Source organism: Rana temporaria, chromosome 1 (genome assembly GCF_905171775.1).
Source record: "Rana temporaria chromosome 1, aRanTem1.1, whole genome shotgun sequence".
Classification (NCBI taxonomy): domain Eukaryota; kingdom Metazoa; phylum Chordata; class Amphibia; order Anura; family Ranidae; genus Rana; species Rana temporaria.
Window position 1 is genome coordinate 489,276,702 of NC_053489.1, and position 25,835 is coordinate 489,302,536.

Here is a 25,835-nt window from a genome sequence, read left to right on the forward strand (position 1 = left end):
TACGCCGGAAAAAGCCTAACGTAAACGACGTAAAAAAATGCGCCGGGCAAACGTACGTTTCTGAATCGGCGTATCTACCTAATTTGCATATTCGACGCGTAAATATACGGAAGCGCCACATAGCGGCCAGCCTAAAATTGCAACTAAGATACGACGGCGTAAGAGACTTACGCCGGTCGGATCTTAGTCAAATCTATGCGTAACTGATTCTATGAATCAGGCGCATAGATACGACGCTGCACACTCAGAGATACAACGGCGTATCTGGAGATACGCCGTCGTATCTCTTACCTGAATCTACCCCACAGTTTTTTTTTTTTACGAAAGGCAGATCCACTTTGCACTACAATGCAAACTACAAGTGCAAAGCGCAGTTGCTGTAGATCTGAGGGGAACATTTTAAAAAGCATTTTAGCTTGCACATGATTGGATGATAAAATCAACAGAACTTCCCCTCATTTCAGATCTACCCCTCAGAGTTACAGCGACTGCACTTCCAAGTGTAATTTCAAGTGCACTTGTAGTTTGTACTTGTAGTGGAAAGTGGATTTGCCTTTCCTAAATAACCCCCATTGTCTTTTCTGGACATACTCACCATCATAAAGGCATAATACTTTATGTTGGAGCAATTATAAATCACTGCAGGTCAAAGTTTAGACATATATTTCATTCTTAAATGAAGTGTCATTGCTTATCAGTTATATATTTTGGGTTGTCACCAGAGCTGGAGTAGTGACACCTCAGGATTCCCTCACTTTGGAGCGATTTTCACTCACTTCCTGTTTTGGCTATGGATTTGGAAGCGAAGGGACATTTCTGAATCTTTGGGTTGTCCCCAGAAAAGTAACAGAAGGAAAATCTTCCAATGGGGAACACTAGTTCTGGTGGTCCCCAAGGGATTCCCTTAAATTGCAGGCATTTCCTCTCACTTCCTGTTTGGCTATGGGACAGGAAGTGATGATAAATCTCCCACAGATGGCAGAAAATAAACCAACAGGGGTTAAAGTTCCCCACTTAGGCCCCATACACACCATAGAATCTATCCGCAGATAAATCCCATCAAATGGGTTTCTGCGGATAGATCCTATGGTGTGTACACTCCGTCGGATATTTATCCGCAGATAAATCTCCCCTGGGATGGATTTCCAGCAGATGGATATTTGCTGACATGCTCAACAAATCCATCTGCTGGAATCCATTCCAACGGATGGATCCGCTCGTCTGTACAGACTTACCGGATCCATCCGTCCAAAGGGATTCCCCGCACGCGTCGTAATGATTTGACGCATGCGTGGAATTCCTTATATGACAGCGTCGCGCCCGTCGCCGCGTCATAATAGCGGCGACGGCGCGACACGTCATCGGCAGAGGATTTCAGCGCGGATTTCAATGCGATGGTGTGTACACGCCATTGCATAGAAATCTTCTGAAATCCTCGAGAGGATTTATCCGCGGATACGGTCCGCTGGACCGTATCTGCGGATAAATCCTCTCGTGTGTATGGGGCCTGACTCTATTCAAAATAATAAAAAAAAAAATTGCTTTTAGTCCTACATAAAAATTCTTGATTTTTTGAGGGAATTTTTTGAAAAAATACATTTACATTTAGCAAACCCATGTAACCGAAGAAACATTTGACAGTGTATATTTACTGGACTTTTATAAGTGTAGCGGCCTGCTACTTTCTAGCTGGCACTGCTTTAAATTTAGAGGGTAGTCTTATGCCGCATACACACGGTTGTTTCTTCTGATGAAACAAAACAACGTTTTTCAAACTTCATTTTAAAAAATGGCGTTGCCTACACACCATCGTTTTTTCAAAATGCTCTAGCAAATCGCGGTTACGTTAAGCACGTACGACGGCACTCTGTTCCATTCAAGCTCCCGTCATAACTTGCTTTTGAGCATGCGCGGATTTCGTTTTACCCACACACTATAATTTTTTGTGACACAAAAAACAACGTTTTGAATTTTTTTTTGTTGTTTTTCACAAGACATAAAACAACATTTTCCCCACACGCGGTAATTTTAAATGACGTTTTTAAAAAAGTCGTTTTTCTTTTCATCACAAAAAACGACCTTGTGTACGCGGCATGAGAGTTAGTTGACTCAGACTGGATGATTTTTCACTAAATTTGGACCTCTGTTCCAGCCATGGCTGTACTGTGAGTGACCACTATTGTTGTCTGGGGTGTCGTTCTCACTCCAGGCCAAGGGTGGCAGCAGTCAGGTCAAGGTGTTTTGGGTGTTCCCCTTCAGCAGCCAATCAGAGGGAGTTAATCGTCCCGCTGTGCATGCTGGGGAGGAGTACTTAAGGGACAGACGTCACTGGTCCGGGGTTGTCGCTGATCCTGGGTCTGTCGTCCCACCACCCCCCGTGTGTGGCCCTCGTAGCCGGGGGGGGGGGCGCGTTCAAGTGTTCCTAGCTCCGGGACCACGTTGGTCCGGGGTTGTGATCTACTAAGTAGGCCTGGTAGTCAGACTAGGTCTACGTTTGCAGAGTGGTCCTGAGCTGTCCGTCCTGAGGGAGGAAACCACTCGATGGAGTGGATTGGAGAGCACCGAGCGAGAGGCTGGTATCTCAGTAGAGGCCTTGAACTTCATCGAAGGACACACTACTACTGAAAGACTGAGTGATGGTCGTCTGTCAGTTCTAAGTTCACAAGAATTTATTCAAGAGAGAGATCCGGGTGCTTAATCCTGTGCTGAGAGGATTCTGGACCGAATATATCTCCATCTTTAGGAAGGTCTGTGGCAGAGACTTTACTAAAGTTTCCGTGTGACATCCTGGCTTCTAGGTTAGCGAGAGAGGCCTATCCAGGGGCACAGTACCCACTATGGCTAGAGTGGTGACGAAAGCTACGTTGCTGGAAGCAGGAGTGTTTCCGAACAAAATTTATACACCTGAACCTGTTACCTATTACCCTTCCACTACTACTTTTATTCCTTTTACCACGTTGGGTAAATAAAGCAAAGAAAAAAAAGCCTAAAGTGTGGACATTGAAGTTTAGATTAGAGGTAACATGCCGCCAATAACAAACCAGCAGCTCCTTCTGGGTTAGTGCTACATAAGTTTTATCTTCCCAAAGAAAAATATCCCACTCTTCACAGTCACATCTTAAGCCTTGTACACACGACCGAGGAACTCGACGGGTGAAACACATCGTTTTCCTCGTCGAGTTCCTTGTTAGGCTGTCGAGGAACTCGTCAAGCCAATTTTCTCCATTTCCGTCGAGGAAATAGAGAACATGCTCTCTTTTTGGCTCGTTGAGTTTCTCGACAGTTTCCTCAACGAAAATGTACACACGATCGGTTTCCTCGGCAAAAAAAATTCTCCCAGCAAGTTTCTTGCTGGTTTTTGCCGAGAAACTCGGTCGTGTGTACGAGGCTTTATTCGTGTCATCAGTTTTCGGCAGCACCTATATTTGTGAGCAACTATTTTCAAGAATGAAGCACACAAGTGCAAAATTAGAACTAAAATATCTGATGGGCACCTTGAGAATTGCTACTACATCCGTCAAACCAGATACGTTGATCAAAAATTGTGTCAAATATCGTACTAGTTTACCTCTTTTTCTTTTATAATTAAAAAAAATAAAAAAAATAAAGGAAGTCAGATTCATTATCTATATCAGTGATCGTTAAAGCGGGTGTTCACCCTATTAATAAAAAAAAAATGTTTTTTCTTCTAGCATAACATGAGGCATAGTAGCGCGAGCTACAGTATGCCTGTCTTTATTTTTTTAGTCCGGTACTCACAGTGTAATCGTAGCGACAAGATTCCGACCCCCCTCGGGGAATGGGCGTTCCTATGGAGAGGCAGCATGATTGACGGCCGGCTCTGGCACGTCACGCTTCTCCGGAAATACCCGAAATAGGACTTGGCGCTTCACGGCGCCTGCGCATAGTCTGTGCGCAGGCGCCGTATAGCGCCGTGAAGAGCCGAGACCTGTTCCGGCTGTCTTCGGGGAGCGTGACGTGCCAGAGCCGGCCATCAATCACCTTCCCTCTCCATAGGAACGCCCATTCCCCGCGGGGAGTCGAAATCTTGTGTCTACGATTACACTGTGAGTACGGGGATACAAAAATAAAGACAGGCATACTGTAGCTCGCGCTACTATGCCGAATTTTATGCTAAAAACATGTTAATAAGGGTGAACCACCGCTTTAACTTTTGATCTGCCCGACTTTTTCTGCTCATCATCTATCCTTTTTCAAAGTGTATTTTATGTGTGGCCCAAGACAATTCCTTTTCTTCCAATGTGAACCAGGAAGGTCCAAAGGTTGGGCACCTCTGCTGTAATCAGTTCACTATATATTAGAATCTGGGTGACTGAGGACAGATTGAAAGGTTGTGGAGTGTGCACCCATCACCCGTGACATCCAAATGGTCCTTAAATCCAACTGCAAAAGAACATATTTCCCCTCCTCTGGTTTACAGTCAATTGTTTCTCTATACCCAAATGCCACATGTTTGTTCATCATTAGTAAGGAATTGGACCAGCTATAGTTCTGTCCCACCAACACAATGGGAGAAAGAAAGGAGAGAATAAAACCAAATTAGCTTTCTGTCGTGATTTTTTTAAGATTCTGAAGGCACATGTATATAAACGTGATACGTTGGTGGTTTTCCAGTAAAAACTTGAAGCATGCCCAAGACATGTTTCAGTATTCATAGCAGAGAGCCATTATCTCATGTTGTTCTTTTGCTCCAACTAAGCAGGGCAGTAATTGCATTTCTCCTATGGGAGATGTCAAGGGGTTTTCTGAAGTGAGGTCATGACTTGCCCCAACATCTTTCCAGAACTGAGATCCTTTCATGTAGAAACCCAATGGCTACATTCTGCTTTGTCTAGGCTTGTAACATTTACATATGTTACAAAATATTCATCAGTTATTAACCACAACATATTTTCAGGCATCCTTATTTTAAGAAATGGATGAGTTTTGACATTCTATAAGTGAACTGCGCACAAGAATTTGGTGTGGCAACTCATTTTTTACACACTAGTAACAAGAACCATAAATCATTCTTGTGTTGCTTTTACAGGATTTGGCATATATTCCTTCATTCTACATGTTTGGAAAAGCAAAGTGAATATTTTTTTCTTGCAGTGTTGAGAAGTGGGCAGAGGGTGGCAGTAGAGTTGTCTAAAAACACCAAACATTTGAATCATACGAGTACATACATTAAAACTTTGAGGATATGCAGAGTTGCAAAGAAGTTCTATGCTACCCATTTGTGTCTTTGTTATGACATCAAACATTTCCCTAGATACGCACATAGGTTTAAAGAAAAGTAATAAATGTCCATGTAGAGTTAAGAGAAAATAAATATGCCACACTTTCCACCTAATGGCTGTCGTTTGAAAATAACCAAGGAAAAAATGTGCTTAGGAAATTCATAAATAAGCAACTGGGTATAAGCATTTTTCTGGTCATATAGAAAGGTTAATGTGTTACTAAATTCTCTATATATGGCCTCCCACAGTACACAGAACATGGAAATTTAATTATTTTAGTAAATATAAACTGCTAAATATCTTTTCCCATCAGCAGTATATAGCAGTCTTGTGACTTCTATCAGTGTCTGGTTAAAGCTTGTAGGAGAAGTTTCCATTCTCCTCTGAATGTCCTATGAAGATGCATGCCCCCTGACTCTCACTCTGCACAGTGCTGATTGGCCCTGTGCTGTCACATGCACTCTCCGGGAAAATAAAAACTCTCTTGCAATACACACCAAACTGAGCATGTGCAGAGTGACTCCAAAGGCTCTGTCTTATCAGGAGATGGTTTGGGGACAGTGGAAGAAGGGGAGGATCAGAAAAGATAGGCTCAAACAGTCATTTTACAAAATGCAGATGATTAACCCTTTGAGTTCCACAGTGAGTATAACAAGCATGCTTTACTGCATATACAGACTGATTTTACTGTTGTGGGTTTAGTAACACTTAAACTTTACCATCAGAACTAAAGAATGGCTAGCCGAGCTACTAAGAGACTACACTTTCCAGTAGAATTTTTAAGGTGTGAGTAGCCACAGCGGCATTAGTTGGCAGCAACAGACAATAAATTGCATAAATGAAAAGGTAAACTTAAAGTGGTTGTAAACCCTAAAATATGCCCAGTGAAGTGACTGGTCTCTTCTCTACATTCATTCAAAGTCTAAATTTATAAAGCTTTTTTGAGCTGTCAAAAAATAAATAAAAAAGTGGGAGGTGGAGAGCTTAAGTTACACTCTGCAGAGCTCCGTGAGGAGAGTTCTGAGAGCTAATTGGAGGGACACACCCCCTCCACACAGCACATGACAACAAAGCTGAGGCTGTCAATCAGCTGGAGGTGAAGTGACTGGCCTCAGGTGATACACAGAGATGAAACAAATCCTCCTCCATAAGCTGTGCATTTTTATCTGCAGTCTTCTCTACATTCATTCAAAGTTCAGTTTTTTAAATCTTGTGTGAGAGTTCAGAAACAATTGGGCAGAGAGCTGAAGTTAAACTCTGCTGAGCTCAGCACGGAGAGCTCTGAGGCCTCGTACACACGGCCGAGAAACTCGACGGGCAAAACACATCGTTTTGCTCCTCGAGTTTCTTGTGAAGCCGCCGAGGATCTCGGCGAGCCAAATTTTCCCATTGCGGTCAAGGAAATAGAGAACATGTTCTCTTTTTGGCCCGACGAGTTTCCTCGTTGAAAAGTGTACACACGTTTCCTCGGCAAAAAAAAAACAGCAAGTTTCTTGTTGTTTTTTGCCGAGAAACTCGGCCGTGTGTACGAGGCCTGAGAGCTGATTGGAGGGAAGGGACACACCCCACTTCAACACAGCACACAGGAACAGAGCTAGGGCTGTCAATCAGCTGGAGGCCAACCCCTGTCACCTTTTTTCTCTTGGTGTCAGGAAAACTTGCAAGAAGTGAATGAAGCAGCAGACAGAAATGGCACTTAGTGCTTTTAATTTAGACAAGTACACTATAGAAGGATATGTTTTGTTCATATATCATGTCTGAGGTTTATAACCACTTTAAAAACCACTAATAAACCTACCTTGGAAGTTGATCCAGCAGAGTCTTCAGCTCCTCACATATCAGTCTCACAACACCGCTTTTAATGTTGTTGTATGATACGTCTATCATGAAAATGAAAGCAGGTGGATTGGGAGGTTTCTTTTGCTAAAGACAAAGAAATGAATATAATTCGACTTATTGCAAAGCTAGTAAGTGGTAAAATATATCCAGTCAAAATTTCTATGCAATAAACCAGAAACAAAATAAACAGACACTGTATGTAAATGGACAATAACAATAAGTGATTATTAGGACAATGTTAATGTATGCAGAGACCTTGTGTGTGAACATGACTGGACCCGAACGATTCCACATAAGATTTGAATCAGGTAACTGGAATGATACGCTGATATTTTTTCCTAGAAATGCTCTCAGCAGCAGTCACATTTTATAAACTACCAAATATCAAGCCTATAAATTCTGCTCTGAAATAATAATATAAAACATATTCTAGAAATAGACATAACAGAAAGGCAGCCAAAATACAGCTAACATTCCCTCAAAGAACAGTAAACTTTGAGAATTGTGGAGGAGATGACAACTTTTGGAACTTTGAAAGATGCTGGCACTTCACCGACTCAGTATGGAGACCTTTTACTGCTCTTAGTAGAATGGCCCTATCTAGCTAAAAGGCAAACAAAATTAAAAATAACGTTTGGTAAAAATATTGAGGCGAGAAGCAAAACTGTCATGACTAAATGTACTTTGATGGCTGGCCACCCGACCGTTTGATTGCCCCTGATGTTAACCCCTTCCCTGCCATTGTCATTTACATTGTGTCAGTGCATTTTTTTCACACTGATCACTGTATTGGTGTCACTGGTCCCCAAAAAGTGTCACTTAGTGTCCAATTTGTCCGCCGCAATGTCGCAGTCCTGATAAAAATTGCTATAAAATAATAAATAAAAAAAAAGAGCCTAAATTAAACCCATGTGGGTAGATTCAGGTAGGGGCGCGCAATTTTAAGACAGCGTTGCCTAGCGTGTTTACACTACGCCGCCTTAAGTAAGAGAGAAGTACATGATTCTCAAAGCACTTACCTCCTTACTGTAAACGCGGCGGGCGTAAGGGCGCCTAATTCAAATGGGTTGGAGGGGGGCATGTTTAATGGTAATGAGGCTTGACCTCACGTTTTTGACGTTTTTTGCCTACTGCGCATGCGCCGGGCGCCTACATTTCCCAGTGCGCATTGCGGCTAAGTACGCCGTACAGGCCTATTGATTTCGACGTGGACGTAAACGACGTAACTCCCGATTCGCGGACGACTTACGCAAACTACGTAAAAAATTTGAACCTCGCGGCAGGAACGGTGGCCATACTTTAACATTGTTATTCCACCTAATAGGTGGAATAACTTTAGGCCGCCTAAGGCCTTACGGAAACGGCGTAAATCGACTGCAGCGGCCGGGCGTACGTTTGTGAATCGACGTAGAAACTCATTTACATATTCTACGCCGGCCGCAATGGAAGCGCCACCTAGCGGCCATCCGAAAATTTGCAATCTAAGATAGGACGGCGCAAGCCAGGCCTATCTTAGATATGTTTAAGCATATCTCTGTTTGAGCATACGCTTAAACATAGGTCCGCGTAGATTCTGAGTTAGGTCGACTTATCTACTGATAAGTCGGCCTAACTCTACCTGAATCTACCTAATAGTTTGTAGATATAACTTCAAACCAATCAATATACGCTTATTGGGATTTTTTTTACAAAAAAATATGTAGCAGAATACTTATTAGCCAAATTTATGAAGACATTTGATTTGTTAAAATTTTTCATTGTAAATGTTTTATAGCAGAAAGTAAAAAATCGTGTTTTTTTTTTTAAAATTGACGGTCTCTTTTTGTTTATAGTGCAAAAAATAAAAAAAAAACGCAGGAGGTGATCAAATACCACCAAAAGAAAGCTGTATTTGTGGGGAAAAAAGGACAAACATTTTATTTGGGTACAGCGTTGCACGACCGCGCAATAGTAGTTAAAGTAACGCAGTGCCGTATCGCAAAAAGAGGCCTGGTCAGGAAGGGGGTAAAACCTCCTGGAGCTGAAGTGGTTAAAGGCAAACATGGTTCACCCATATTTAGGGTGGATCACGTAATGTGTTCTAGCTCCTGTCTCCACCTGCCCTCCTGCCCACACAGCCCCAAAATGAAAAGAACACTCCGAGACTCATGGGAATTTCAGTAGAAAAAAACTCAGGGATTCAAGTGCTTAAAAGGCAAAAAAAACTTGCAATCTCCTGTTATGATTCAGTAAGCCAAAATGTTATTTCAGATTACAAGAAGCTTTAGACGTGTACTTGAAGACAGAGATAAAACAAATGCTGGACAGAGAATTAAAGGAAAAAGATTAAGCCTACAATGCACTTACTTTGCAGTAATCCAATGAAGCAACATATTCATAAGATCCCAGAGATAGCTCTGGTCTTTCATAGTGGTCCACTCTTCTGCCAATATGGTCCAGATGTTGAAAGTAGAATGGAGGAACTAACAAAACATAAACAGGAAAACGATTTATTCAAAGAACTGATATGTTCAGGAAACATAAACACATTTCTGTTGGAATCAAACTTTATTAAAAAGCTGAACCAAAGCTATTAGCTGGGGAAACCATTTAAAGTGGAGTTCCACCCATAAATATAACATTACATCAGTAGTTTAAAAAAAATGTCATTAGTCCTTTAAGAATTTTTTTTTTTTTTTTTAGATGCTTTCAAAGTGTTGTTGCTAGGCAGAATAGTTAATCTTCCCTCTTCCTGCACCTAGGTGCTTAAGCTTCCTAACCTACACCGCACAGACTCCTGGGAATGTAGTGGGTGTAACTTTCCAGGAGTCTGTGCACTCCCCAGTCTTAAAGAATCATGTGACTTGGACAGTACAGGTGCTGAAACCTGATCTGAAACCTATTTCACTGCTTGTGCAGCACTGAGCATTTGCGAGATCTGCAAGGCTGAAATCCAGGAAGTCATACAGTCTGGCTTCATGATACCCACACTTAAGATGGCCCCAGTCAATTTCTATTTTATAAAGTGTCTAAATGTTGTAACAACCTAACAAAACAGACCTTAGTTTACAGACTAACTTTACTAGAATACATTAAGCTTGTGTATTACAGGGGTATTTATATTTAAAAAGTGAAATTGTGTCCGGAACTCCGCTTTAAGATCCGGTATTCTAGTGCTTCAGTTATCATCAACATACCACTTCAACAAGATCAGCCTTAAGGCTCATACACACGATCAGACTTTGCGACAACAACGGTCCGACGGACGTGTTTTATCGAACAATCCGACTGTCTGTATGCTCCATCGGACAATTGTTGTTGGTTTTTCATCGGACAAATGTTCGACGTGAATGCTCTCAACCTTTTCGACAACAAATGTCCGATAAAGGATAATCCGATCGTATGTACACAAGTTTATCGGACTAAAATCCAAAGTACAAACACGCATGCTGAGAACCAATGTTAAACATCAGACAACAATAGCAGAAGTTGCCCAAAGGGTGGCAGTAAAGAGCTGAAAAAACACGTGATTTGGTGAAAGTTGGCTGAAAATGTTCTGCCGGGTGTATGCAGAACATGTTCACAGCCAACGCCCATTCACACAAAAAGTCAGATGGAAGTCTGAAGCCTCGTACACACGACCGAGGAACTCGACGGGCAAAACACATTGTTTTCCTCGTCGAGTTCCTTGTTAGACTGTCAAACTCGACAAGCCAATTTTCTCCATTCCCGTCAAGGAAATAGAGAACATGCTCTCTTTTTGGCTCGTCGAGTTTCCTCGGCAAAAAAATATTTCCCAGCAAGTTTCTTGCTGGTTTTTGCCGAGAAACTCGGTCGTGTGTACGAGGCCTGATCGTGTGTATAAGGCTATATTTAGTGCAACACAGAAATGCCATGCCACAGAACTCATCAAGAGCGTGGACTATGTCCACCCTTTCCACCTCTTTCCTTTATTCATAGAAGCTGTACTATAGCTTCTATCAGTGCAAAATGCTCTAGCAATGAAGGAGGACCTCTAATTCATCCGCCCGTCCTCTATTCATAAAGCACTTTCCATTGATAGAAGCTTTAGTATCTATGAACAGAGTAGGGAAGCAGAAAGGGCAGGCCTAGTCAGCACTCTTGACCAGTTCTTATGACAGGTACAGTGGCTGTATTAACCTCACCCCAAAGTCCCCTTCCCATATCCCATAACTATATAGTGCTTTCAGCTGCAACTGGTTATACTGTACTACTGCATGGGGTAAGATTAACCCCCTTTCTTTGATTTATATATATTTTTTATTCATCTGTATTTTTGGTCATTATAGCTTTCATTCTGTTACATGTATTTACTTTAGGAGTTGGTTGGGGGCCTTGTGGATCCGAGGGCTTTTCCCATAGGCCAACATGCGCATAAATAAATACATACTTTTGTTGTCAAATTGCAGCACTTTATGTTGTGTGTAGGGTAGGAAATATGTTTTTTAATTATTACATATATATATATATATATAAACACATTTATTATTATTACAGTGTTTATTGACATATAACACTCACTTTTTCACCCTGCAAATAGTGTGTGCGTGTTATACACCGATACTGCAACTTGGGCTGCCTCGGGAAGAACGGGGAGGGGGCGGGACGAGTGCCGTCAGATTACATACAGCGAGAATCTCCTGTTTACTCAGCCACCTCTGTAATAGAAAGTCCCTTCTCCTAGGCTGGAATTGGACCAGTGGTCTGTCTATCATAGAAGTCGATCCAGGAGGTGGGACTTTGTATTAAAGAGGCCACCAAGTAAACCGGAGATTCTCGCTGTATGTAATCTGATGGCGCTCATCCCTGCCCCCCTCTCTGAGATGGTCATTGATCAGGCTGCATTCATGACAATGGGGAGGCTGCAGATGGGCATTAATCAAGCTGCATTGATGGGCAATGGTGAGGCTACAGATGGGCATTAATCAAGCTGCATTGATGGGCAATTGTGAGGCTACAGATGGGCATTGATCAAGGTGCATTAATGGGTAATTGTAAAGTTGCAGATGGGCATTGATTTAAGCTGCATTAATGGGCAATTGTGAAGTTGAAGATGGGCATTGATTTAAGCTGCATTAATGGGCAATTGTGAAGTTGAAGATGGGCATTGATCAGGCTGCATTGATGGGCACTGACACTTATTTTGCTTCAAAGTTCTTTATTTAAAATTTAAGTTTTTTTCCTGAAACTTCCCCCTCAAAATGAAGGTGTGTGCTATATGCCTGTGCATGTTATATGCCGATAAAAACTTTAGTTTTTGTTCTTCTATTGTTCATAAAGGAGGTCGGTTTTTGCATTTTCTTGTATAAGATGTGGTTATTTTTTGTGAATGATTTATATATAATGTTTGTTTTCTTCAAAGTTTACCTCATTGTATATTTGCAAACTTATTGTGACAGACCTAGCCGGCATAGGGGCTTTTGGAGAAAACTGGGAAACCTGTGTTTCAGTTCGCCATGTCCCTCTTATGTGTAAGTCACCCTGTGTCTATTAACCTCCCTGGCGGTATGATTCTTTCAGATTTTAGGTGCTGAAAGCGGTACAATTATTTTGCATGGAAATTTGGCGTTTTATATTGTAGGCCTGTAATTCTTAGGAATAACTCACTTAAATCTGTCCAAACAAGAGTCTAGTAGACACCCCGGGTATAATAAAATTTATAAACACAAAATCATAAATTATAATATAATAAATAAATATAAATAGTTATAACAAATAATATAATAATAATAAAAATTATTACGGTACTTTCAGTGTTTGATGACGAATTTACCCACAAATCGATATCGCTCAATTCTGCAAGGGATTCTAATTTATTATCGCTGTTTTTAAGCTGGTCTAAAACCACTTTTGACATAACGAGACACTTTTTGGTTGCCATGGACAATCTCCAGTTTCCAGGCAGAAAGAACAGTTTTTATTATATAAAAGAACATGTAGGACACTGGGCAGACCACTAGGGACAAAAGGGGTGTGTATTTATTTCATACAGTACTGTAATCTATAAGATTACAGTATACTGTATGTAATGTGTTTATTTACTTTTTTGAATTTGGCGCCGATCTCCGCCCCCTGTGCGTCATAACGTCGCAGGGAACAGAGCTCGGCGGCACTCGGCACTGTGAATCGAGCGAGGAGACGCCGCTCGATTACACAGCGGGGATGCATCACAGGATCCAGGGACAAGGTAAGTAAACCATGCCTGTGGACACTGTGAGGCGATCCCGAGTCTGGCTCTGGGTTACCGCTTTTGGTTCTGAAATTCCACCCTGAGCCAGACTTGGGAATACCGCTGAGGGGGTTAAGAACACAGGGTCACCAAGCAAATAATGGACAACTATTTAATGAACATGAAGAATGCGGTTTGTATTACTGTGGATGGGGCAGTAATATTTATCAATAATATCCCTTAAGAAATCCATGATAAATTATTTACACTGTATCCCTTCACACCCTTGCTTCCTTATTTTCACCGAAGTCCCCTTTACAACCCCCCTTTCTGGCACCTCAGTCCACTTTTACAGCCAGCACTTACATTCATCTCAGTCTCCTTTACAGCCCCCCTCCTTGTATCTCAGTCCTCTCCAAAGTCCCCCCCACAAACTTTTTTGTATCCTGGTCCCCTTTACAGCCCCCCTTCCTTACTTGCACCCTAGTCCCATTTACAACCCCCATTTCTGGCACCCAGGTCCACTTTACAGCCCCCCTTACGTTCATCTCTTTCAGCTCAGTCCCCTTCAAAACTCCCCCCCTTATTTTTATCTCAGTTCCCTTCACAGCCCCCCCCTTTACTTTCATCTTAGTCCCTTTGACAGCCCCCCCTCCTTACATGAATTTCAGTCCCCTTCCTTCCTTGCAATCCATGTTACCAGGTAGGTGGTTCGTTGCTAGGACCACCCTGCATCCTAGCAATAAATCACCATCTTGTGAACTTGAAAAGCACATCTCGCATGTCCCGCCCTCTTTTCTGCCCTCTATCTGGACATGCCATGCCTTCTGCCTCCTATAGGATGAATGCTGTAGCGGCTGCAGGGAAGGAGAATGTCAGCTGGGAGACGATATTCAGGCTGCTAAGTGGCGGAGCTGCGGTCCGGGTAGGACTGTCATTTGGTCTGTTTTTGGAACACGGTCCGCCATTTAGTGATGCCTGCTATAAAGGGAGAGGAATTACTACATTGTAATGATGCATTGCACTGTTTATTTAAAAAAAAAATGCAACTTTATTGAATTGTCACACAAATGGCACTGCATCCAATTTTATGCACCAAAGCATGCTTTCTAATTGTACAGCATGCACACCATTGCAAATTCATAAAACTTAAACAAATTGACTTGTCTATTCATTGGGACTGCATTGGCCAAGACTGCCCGATGCAGACCAATTCTTATGGCGTAAACAGGCCCTACATAGATAAAATGTATTATTAAAAAAAAAAAAAAGTGATCTAAACCATATGCTAGTAAGAAAGATAAGCCCAATGTCAGGAGCGTCTAGACGCTCCTGCTCCTTATTCCAGTATCCTGAGTTTGGCTATGGCATTCTCCCTGTCTCTGTGTCCACCTGTAAGGTGATTAATGTGGTCAGTTTGGGTGGAAACCAAACCTGTTATACACCAGTCAAACATTCAGGCTAAGTTCACACTGTTCTAACATGGAAATTATTGCATGTCTTTTCATACGACTGTGCCCTGTGACTTCATGTCCGACTTCCATGCGACTTCAATGAACAGGATTCGGCTTTGAATCCGATATGGATCTTGACGGAGAATTTTAAGAGGAACCCCCACGCCACAATTAAAAACAATTGGCATGGGGTCCCCCCCTCAAATCCATACCAGACCCCTATACAAGCATGCAGCCCAGCAGGTCAGGAAAGGGGGGGGGGGGTCGAGTGAGCACTTCTGGACCATACCAGGCCACATGCCCTCAACATAGGGGGGGTTGGTGCTTTGGGGCAGTGGAGGCTCTGGTATGGATTTTGGGGGAGATCCACGCCGGTTGACCCTCAAGATCCTCAGAGCACAAGTCACATGCCACAAGTCGAATCAGTTAAGATGATGATGCGACTTGGGTGCAACTTACATTCAAATCAATGGGTTGAAACCTTGCCCAAGTCTGACCAAAGTAGTGCAGGGAGCATTGTAAAAGTTGGACCGGTTAAGACAGCTTTCATAGAAAACCATTGATTTTGACACGTCTTGTGACTTACGCTCTGGAAGTCGGTATGCAAGTCGGACCAGTGTGAATCGGCCTTCAGTCTCATGCTTAAGATAGAGAGTGAAACGTGTGTAATATCTGATCAAGGCCCTTGTCTGTATGCCCTGCTAAGATTGGATTTCCCTGTGTATGACCTTGGACTGGATAACGACTATTCTCTGAACTCTACCTGCCTTTTACCTGGACTGTCATTAAACCTCTCTGCCTGTCTGCCAACCACAAGTACCTGCTCAGTTTGTGCCTGCCCTGGCGTGGTAGCCAGGCACTATAGCATTGTGTATGAGACCTGGGGGCAACCGAGTACCAGTAGGCCTGCTTGCCTTATGGGAAAAGGGGCTGCCATAGGTGACACAGTAGCCAGCTTTAGTGTCTGAGCACCTGCCTTCGGGGTAAGCATGACACCCACATATTAAAATATTGTTATTGAAATTATTTTTAAATTCAAATTCTATTCATCCTACTTCTGCATCATATAATGGAGAAGACTAGAAAAAACAATATATTAACACTAATATTTTTAATTCAGCAGTAAAACGGATGACTACATCCCACTTACTTACTTGTCACTACGAACCAGTATTTAAACATCAGCATGGTACTTGTATATAATATATACGGTATGTTAAGCATGGTACTTGTATATAATATATACGGTATGTTAAGCATGGTACTTGTATATAATATATACGGTATGTTAAGCATGGTACTTGTATATAATATATATGTTAAACATGGTATCTGACAGATAAAACAAACCAAGGACTGCAGTGCATTCGCAGCCATTATGAATTATATTTGTTTAGATCTTCTTTCTGCCAAAAATACTGTTTTCTTCTACAAATAATCAGAGTTGGGATATTTACTTTTGCTTCATTTACTTTACCCACTTATTGCCAAAGGGAAAAGAAATCTCTCGGCATTGGCGTCTCGAGGTTCAAGTTTCAAAGTTGAAAAGACTTCTCTTTTAGGGAAAGGACTGTGTCGCAGCAATTTAAATGAGGATATCCAAGTTAATTCTAATGTCTAGCAGGACTTGTTCCGACAAAAAGAAAACTTGGGACTCGTCCAAAATCACAGAAACACTTGCTTATGAGTCACATAGAGTAACTCTTGGACAAATATGGCATGGTATCTTCAGTGAAAATGAGCTTGTCACTGGAAGATTAATAGACGCTGAAGCCATGAAATCCATAGGCACATGGAGCTTATTATAACAACTCTTTTATTAAATATCTCAGCTACTCTCTATTGGTGACATTATACAAGTTATCTGGAAGAAATTGGTGAGAAATATTTAGCAGAATGGATTTTGAGCAAATCCCCCATTTATAGGCTGATTTGTTTTATAAATATATTTTTTGAAAAGTGCCTTGAAGTTCCTAATAAGTTCCTTATGTATATCTGTGTAAGTCGAAAACTTTAATGATTAATGGAGTTCTTGAAACATCCTATTTAAATGTAAATTACAATCTTTCTAGAGGTGTCATTGGTTTCATATTGAAATAATTTCTCAACAGTAATACCCCTTAAAGTGTTACTAAACCCAGGACCCTGCATTCACTATATCTGGTCTCCCACAGTATGCAGAACATGGAAAAATGTATTTATTTTAGTAACTATAAACTGCTAAATACCCTTTCTCATGAGCAATATATAGCAGTCTTGTGACTACCATCAGTGTCTGGTTAAAGCGTTTAGGAGAAATGTTCATTCTACTCTGACTGTCCTATGAGGCTGCAGGACCCCTGACCCTCTGTCTGGACAGTGCTGATTGGCCCTGAGCCGATCACATGCAAAAAAAAAAAAAAAACTGAGCATGTGTGAGCACCAAACTGAGCATGTGCAGAGTGACTACAAAGGCTCTGTCTTATCAGGAGATGAACTGGGGACAGTGGAAGAAGCAAAGGATCAAAAGATTAAAAGGATCAAACAGCCTTTTTTTCACAATGCGCAGTAATAACCCCTTAGGTTCCACAGTAAGTATAACAAGCATGCTTTACTGCATACACAGACTGATTTTACTACAATAACACTTTAAAGCCAAAAATGTGGGCAATATATACAACAAAGATTCCCAGCTGGGCTTGGAACATCTAGTTGGTTCTGTGGCAAGCGATATGTACCTAGCTTTGATCAAGCTGCTCTTACTTGGTTACTTTAGTAGCAGACTAACAGTTACTTTTCTATAGAAAGTCATGTTTCACATAATAATCAAAAAACACTCATAGATACAACAAATACACATGAGAATGTTTATATTGGCTACATGTATGGGCTGAATACGAGAAAAAAACATATCACACAGCAGTCACGAATGTGTTCTCAATGCATGAGCATAATTTATAGTAAAGCACTGTATGGACAACCTGCCAGAAACCACTGTGTGCCCCTCCTTAAGGCGGATGCCCACACAAAAATGGAACCTTCCGCTTTTCAGAACCCTCCCCCCCTTCGGTGTCACATTTGGCACCTTTCAGGGGGAGGGGGGTGCAGACACCTGTATAATAAAGGTATTTGCACCCACTTCTGGGCATAAACCCCCGCAGGGGTTACGCCCCCCCCCCCGCTGTCTTCTGGGAAACACACAGGTCCCAGAAGTCAGCGGGGACCAGTTAGGACGCGCAGCGCGACTCGCGCATGCAGAGCAGAGAACCGGGAAGTGAAGCTGCAATGCTTCAATTCCTGATTTCCTCACCGAGGATGGCAGCCGAGAGCCGAGCGATTGATCGGCTTCGGCTGTCAACATCGCGGGCACCCTGGACAGGTAAGTGTCCATTTATTAAAAGTCAGCAGCTGCAGTATTTGTAGCTGCTGGCTTTTAATATATTTTTTTAGGTGGACCTCCGCTTTAAGTCAGGGGATGATGATGACACCATCTGTTTAAATGGTAATCAGTGTTATCACCTTAGTGTTTTCAGTCCACTGCTATAATACAGCAGTATGTTCCGATGTTCCAAGAAAATGGTACTGCGTGGTCTCTGCGGAGTGGTACACACCTCCACTGCTGTAGAATGGGTGAGGAATAACAGAATGTGTAGTTTCTGCTCACTGCAGCACACCACATTGTAGTAAATTGTGGGCATCACAGCTAGCGGTGCATCCCCACCTGAAATGCCAAGGAAAACCTGCACTTAGATCCAACAAAGAAGTAGTGGAAAAGCTAAATTTTAGCTACTGATTTTTTTTTTTAGCAAAGTAAAGCATAACACTTCCCTTCCTACTAAGGTAAGTAGCATAGAATCCTATGGCAGAAATATGGTCTAGATCCACCTTCATAGATACTGGAATAGAAGGAAGGGTAATGAAAACCTCACATCTCAGACATGTTTTATGCCCTCATTTTTTCCTATTTACATACTTAAAAAAAGAAAAAAAAACACAAATCCAAAGTACACTAAGGCCCTGTTCACACTTATATGACTTGTCCTGCAATTTGTGATGGCAAAGTAGCGTGACAAGTCGTTTGCCATGATTTCCAATGACAACCATTCATATTAGTACAACTTCAAGTCGTTTCGACTTCAAAGTAGTCCCTGCACTACTTTGGTCCCATTTTTATGCCACTTACACAGGTATTTCATAAAATTGCGGTAAAATCGTGCGACTTTGAAGTCGCAGTAGTGTGAAAGGGGCCTTACTGCTCAAGATATGATTTTTTTAATTAAAGCTTCTTTTTCTATTAATGGAATTTTGAAGCGTAACTCCAGCCAACATTGACATGTTAGAGAGACTAAAACTCCTCAACAGGGACACAGAGAGTGATACAAATCTGACCCTTCAAAAACAATTTTCACTTAGGGGTGTACTGACTTTTGTTGCCAGTGGTTTAGAACATGAATAGCGTGTGTTGAGTTTTTTTGAGGGGACAGCAAATTTACACTGTTATACAAGCTGTACACTCACTACTTTACATTGTAGCAAAATGTAATTTCTTTAGTGTTGTCACATGAAAAGGTAGAAGAAAATATTTACAAAAATGTGAGGGGTGTACTCACTTTTGTGAGATTCTGTATGTATGACTGTGAGTTAGGGGCCTTAGAGATTCTAAGCTCCCTAAGTGAAGGGACTGATGTGAATGTACAATATATATATTTACCGTATTTATCAGGGTATTGCGCGCTCCGGCGTATAGCGTGCACCCCTAATGTGGACCCGCAATTCCTGTAAAAAAACGTTTTAGTACTTACAGTTTTGGTGTCTTGCGCAGCGTCCATCGGCGGCCTCGTCGGGTCCGGCATCCGTCTGCGGCTTCGGTGGTGTCCTCCCGGCTTCTCCCGCGCTGTCTCCCCGTCGAATCGCCGCTTCCCGTGCTCAGTTTGAACGGCTCCGCCGACATATACCGAGTGCAGTACACTCGGCTACATTCGGCCAGGCTCGGCTTCGCTCGTGCTCACGCTCTGTGACGTTTATGCGTGAGCACGAGCGAAGCCGAGCCTGGCCAAATGTAGCTGACTGTACTGCACTCGGTATATGTCGGCGCAGGCATTCAAACTGAGCGCATGAAGCGGGTTTCGGCGTATATCGCGCACCCGCGATTTTCCCTTTATTTTAAGGGGAAAAAAGTGCGCGGTATACGCCGATAAATACAGTAAGTACCTTAAATAAATAAAATATAGGCATACACCTTTGGAGGTAGAGATGGAACCCCCACCGGTGCTAGATGCTGTTTTGGGGAGTGACCCCTCCAAGCTTATTTCGCACCTGTACTACGCTTTTAGACATAGGGGCACAGTAGCTGTTACTTAGAAGGGGAAGACGGCTTGGGAACAGGATGTAGGCCCAATAGAAGACGTGGACTGGGACGTGGACTGGGACGAAATACTGCATCCCCTAAACAGCCAGATAGACTGACGCAACTGTACATTGTTCACAGAGCCTACCTAACACCACTGAGAATGGCCAAATTTCAACAAACAGCCAATCCAAGCTGTCGTCTGTGTCAATCCACGACTGGCACGTTCTATCATCTCATTTGGAGCTGTCCAATTATACAGACTTACTGGATGCAGGTTGTCCACTTTCTGCACAACAATATGGGATCCCTTGTGGTACTTGACCCTAAGCTGTGCATTCTGGGGCTATTGCCTGACGTAGAGGCAGATAAATATCACACAATTTTCCTATATGAAACTTTATTTTTAGCACGTAAAGTTATCGCCCAATGGTGGATGCAAGATTTGCCCCCCACTCTACAGATGTGGAAAAGGAAATATAGGCATACACCAAATCAGTTGGATTTAGAGTGCATCATCATAGCTGAATTAATGGAAATGCAGCTTAAAGGAGTTGTAAAGGTTTTTTTTTGTTTTCACCTTAATGCATACTATGCATTAAGGTGAAAAAAACCTGGCAATGACGGCCCCCCCAGGCCCCCGGTTTTACTTACCTAAGCCCCGAAACTCTGTGGGCTCGTTCCCGCGACGGTTTCCCCCAGCTTAAGTCAGCTCGTCATTGGATATTGATAACAGCGCAGCCATTGGCTCGCGCTGCTGTCAATCATGTCCAATGACGTGGCACGCAGGGGGCAGGGCCGAGTGATACAGTGAGCGGCTATAGCCGCCGGCTGATTCACGGGAGCGCGCCCGCAATAACTTTCCACCATGCGAGAGAGCTTGCACAAAGGTGGAAAGTTCTTGTGGGGGGAGCCGAGACAGCCGCAGAGGGACCCCAGAAGACCAGGTTTTGGGCCACTCTGTGCAAAACGAGCTGCACAGTGGAGGCAAGTATAACATGTTTGTTATTTAAAAAAAAAAAAATCCTCTTCAGTGTTCCTTTAAAAAAAACTTTCTTTGTGTTTTATGATGTCCCAAGGGAGGAAGCCTAGACAATTAGAATGTTTTGTAGAACTGTCTGACCAAGGTTAGCTTAGCAATATGAAGAGTGATTTTGAGTTCACTTCCTTGCATATACTTTCACGTGCCATATTGGAACACTATTGTCTAATGCCCTGTACACACGATCGGTCCATCCGATGAAAACGGTCTGATGGACCGTTTTCATCAGTCAACCGATGAAGCTGACTGATGGTCAGTCGTGCCTACACACCATCAGTTAAAAAAACGATTGTGTCAGAACGCGGTGACGTAAAGCCTCGTACACACGGCCGAGGAACTCGACGTGCCAAACACATCGAGTTCCTCGGCCAGTTCAGCCCTGAAGCCGCCGAGGAGCTCGGCGGGACGAGAGCTCCCATAGAACAACGAGGAAATAGAGAACATGTTCTCTATTTCCTCGCCGAGCTCCTCGTCGGCTTCCTCGGCCGAAAGTGTACACACGACCGGGTTTCTCGGCAGAATTCAGCCAGAAACTCGGTCGGAAGCTGAATTCTGCCGAGGAAACTGGTCGTGTGTACGGGGCCTAAAACACAACGACGTGCTGAAAAAAAACGAAGTTCAATGCTTCCAAGCATGCGTCGACTTGATTCTGAGAATGCATGGATTTTTAACCGATGGACGTGCCTACAAACGATCGTTTTTTTTCTATCGGTTAGGTATCCATCAGTTAAATTTAAAACAAGATTGTTTTTTTTAAACCTTTGGATAAATAACCGATGGGGCGCACACACGATCGGTTTGGTCCGATGAAAACGGTCCATCAGACCGTTCTGATCGGTTTGACCGATCGTGTGTACGCGGCATTCTAAAGTTGGCCATACATTGATTGAAATGCGACCAGTTCAGCAGGAACCGAACAAATTCTGATCCCTGTAGCCCTGTCTGTGAACAGAAGCTGTTCATTAGACTGGCTTCTTTTGAATGGTATTGCTGGAAAACCAGCAATCGATCAGTGCATGTAGCCAATAGGCCACAGTGCTGATCAGTGTATTCTGATGGGGGAGTCCCACTTTCCGGGACAAAGACACAGAGAACCTTAAATCTATGGATAGGGAAATCTGTTGCTTTTTTTTTTTGTTCAGCTGGTTGGCTGAACAAAAAATACTAAGCCATGTATGGCCGGTGTTCTGTCGAGAAGTACCCGTCTATCGAATAGTGCCCAGGGGGAACAGCGCATGCGCCGCAGAACAGCTGAGTTTACGATCAGCTGTTGTCTCGCGTGGCCGAGGCACATTCATGTAGGTGAGGGGCAGATATTTACTTGAAGGGGTCGGATTTTTAAATGATGGGCAGTGCTGGGGGCAGAATTTTGATCGATGGCCAAAGAAATCTGCAAAATAAATCTTCATCTTCTATTCATTTTGAGCGCTTGCGGGGCGTGTTTAGTCAATTGAAGGGCGGCTTTTTCTATATTAGATAAAGATTTCTTTAGTAGATTTGTTTGGCCATCGATAAAAATTCTGCCCCCAGCACTGCCCGTCATGTAAATATCCACCCCCTTCACATAAATATCCGCCCCTCTCCTACATGAATGTGCCTCGGCAACGCGAGACAACAGCTGATGTAAACTACGCAGTTCCGGCCGGCAATTTTTCAATAGGGGGCATTTCTCGATAGGACACTGACCTAAATGAACCCACCACAACCTTATAAGTCCAATGCAGGCAACACTAAGCACTGCAATCTCTTCTATTGCAGAGAATTGAACTGCAAAGATCTTTCAACATGTACATAATTTCTGACTCTTGCCCTTGCTTGTAACTGTGGTTAAGGTGGTGACATACTGTAAACTGGAACTACTGACAGCTATTGCCCATTCCTAAGCCTCATTTTATTTTTTAATAAATAAAAAGCCAAATCCTTGAGGAAATAAAGTGAAGTCATGCACCGATTGTTTTGTAAAAATGAAGCTTTGTACTGGGGTGTTTTGTGAAAGCCAATGAAATAGCCCGGAGGTTATACCATTACTGGAAAGCATGTTTTACACTTCCTGCCATTGTGAAAGAAATGATGTGAAGTAAAATATATGTGCTAATGGCAGTAATTAAGAGCAGGGTACATACATTTCTACAAGCTATTTATAAAAAAAACTGACACATGCAACACTTTACCACTTTACAAAGGTCTGGGTAGTCTGTCTAAATGTAATCACATACAGTATTAGATATAGCTCTGCAATAAATAAAAAGTGGGAAAGAACTTTGGTTTGTGTTGTTTTGTCAGTACAAAAAAGACGGCCGTAGATTGATTCCTCCATCAAACACAGTCAGGCCTCGTACACACGACCGAGGAACTCGGCGGGCGAAACACATCGTTTTCCTCGTCGAGTTCTTGTTAGGCTTGTGGAGGAACTTGACAAGGCAAGTTTCTCCATTATTGTCGAGCAAATAGAGAACATGCTCTCTTTTTGGCTCGTCGAGTTCCTTGACAGTTTCCTCGCTGAAAAATGTACACACGACCGGTTTCCTCAGCAAAAAAAATCTCCCACCAAGTTTCTTGATGAATTCTGCCGAGGAAACCGGTCATGTGTACGAGGCCTGAGGCCTCGTACACACGACCGAGGATCTTGACGGGCGAAACACATCGTTTTGCTCGTCGAGTTCCTTGTTAGGCTGTCGAGGAACTCGACAAGCCAATTATCTCCATTCCCGTCGAGGAAAAAGAGAACTTGGTCTCTTTTTGGCTCGTCGAGTTCCTCGACAGTTTCCTCGTCGAAAAATGTACACACGACCGGTTTCCTCGTCAAAAAAAAAAAACAGCAAGTTTCTTGCTGGTTTTTGCCGAGAAACTTGGTCGTGTGTACGAGGCCTAAGTGTTGATGAGAGAATCCCTCCCGTGGAACCATTGAATTCTCACCAGGCCCCCCCCCCCACCAATAGAACACAGTGATTACTGCTAGCGGATATAATAGCTGCTAGCAATAATCACATGTAAAATTTAACAGGCTGGGTGTACCCAAGTTGATCGATCAACTTGGGCACATTCAGCCTGCCCATACATGGTTCGAATCTCATCTGGTGCCTACTGAACCGGGCTAGATTCAAACTGTCTATGGCTGGCTGCTTAAGAGCCAACAAATGATAGATTTTTAAAATATGCTTACATTATATGGGGTGCAAGGGGCTATTATGGTGCAATGGTCAATAACTCATAGCAATCGCTTAAAGCAGATCTAAAAAATAAATAAATACCTCCTGCTCTCTAGCTCTGTCATCACCTGCTCCCACACTCGTCTGCAGGACTTTTCCAGAGCCTCTCCGAGCCTATGGAACTCCTTACCCCAATCTGCCCGGCTATCTCCTTCTTTATTAGCCTTTAGAGCAGTGTTTCTCAACCTGGGGGTCGGGACCCCCTCAGGGGTCGAATGATGATTTGGCAGGGGTCACTGAATCCTGGGCTGTTCCTGAAGCCTGCACCACTCTCCTAACCTTTTTGCGGCCACATAGCAGGACTGTCCCTGGAGCCTGTGGCCGCCCAGCTGGGCTGTTCCTGAAGCCCGTGGCCATCCACTCAGCTTTTTTGCAGCCGCCCATTCCATTCACGGCATGGCTGGGGGGGCAGAGACTAATGGTCAGCTGACTGGTGAGGAATGTGAAGTGGGAGGGTCTGGAAGAGACCCAATCTCCTGATTTCGGCATTGATGTCACTGCTACGAGATACCACAAAGTCAGAGACACAGTGAAGCCAGAGACACAGTGAGTAACACCACCTGTGATTATAGTTCCCATTAAAAGTCCCCACTACAGTTCTCAGATCAGCAAATGACCCTGATCAAGAGCTTCTAAGTTGGCTGATCAGAACTTCCCCCAGCACTGCCACTGATTCCACCCCCCACCAGCACTGCCACTCATCCCAACTCCCTGCCAGCACTGCCACTCATCCCATTCATTCCCCCCACCAGCACTTCCACTCATCCCATTGCCCCCCCCCCCCCAAAGAAGTAAGAGAAGGAATACAAATAGAAAATACATGGAAGGGAGAGGAAAAGAGGGGGAGGAACAAAGAAAAAGGGAGAGGAAGAATAAGAGAAAGAACAAGAAAGACAGCGATGGATGAAGAAAAAGAAATGAGGAAAGAGAGAGATAAAAGGGAAAGAAAGGAGAACAAAGAGAAAGAGTGGTACATCCTAAAATGTACCACAAGGGGTTTTAATACTGCACAAGTAGAAGGGACTTAGGGAGCGCTAAATGTCCATGGGTTAGGGGCACAAATTACTTGTCTTGCCTTGGGTGCGGACAACCCACACTACGAAAATAATTTTACTGTTAGGGATCCCCACAACTTGGGAAATTTTATCAAGGGGTCACGGTACTAGAAAGGTTGAGAACCACTGCTTTAGAGGATCCCTGAAAACCCTCCTCTTCAGGGAAGCCTATCCTACCCACACCCAACAACTGTATTTTCATATTGTCCATCTGATCATCCCCCACAGCTACTACCCTTTCCCACTTGACCCTCCCTTCTAGACTGTAAGCTCTAACGAGCAGGGCCCTCTGACCCCTCCTGTATTGAATTGTATTGTGACTGTACTGTCTTCCCTGATGTTGTAAAGCGCTGCGCAAACTGTTGACACTATATAAATCCTGTATAATAATAATAATAATACTAATAAATACAAACAAATAGCCCAATAAAAGATAATATAATAAAACTAGCTTTTTCTGCTTTATTCACATTTATTTCAGATACTTCTCCCGCAGAT

At 43.0% G+C, this 25,835-nt stretch overlaps 1 protein-coding gene across 3 annotated transcripts in view; it reads right to left on the bottom strand.

Annotated features, from left to right (window-relative positions):
• SEC24D (SEC24 homolog D, COPII coat complex component) overlaps positions 1 to 25,835 on the bottom strand; it is a 164,864-nt gene that overhangs the window by 49,049 nt on the left and 89,980 nt on the right. For all 3 annotated transcript variants that reach the window (XM_040330135.1, XM_040330144.1, XM_040330127.1), the window contains exons 10-11: positions 9,429 to 9,544; positions 7,042 to 7,166 (exon numbers count right to left, since the gene is read on the bottom strand). In XM_040330135.1, the coding sequence (XP_040186069.1) occupies positions 7,042 to 7,166; positions 9,429 to 9,544 (241 nt within the window). The remainder of the gene's footprint in view (positions 1 to 7,041; positions 7,167 to 9,428; positions 9,545 to 25,835) is intronic.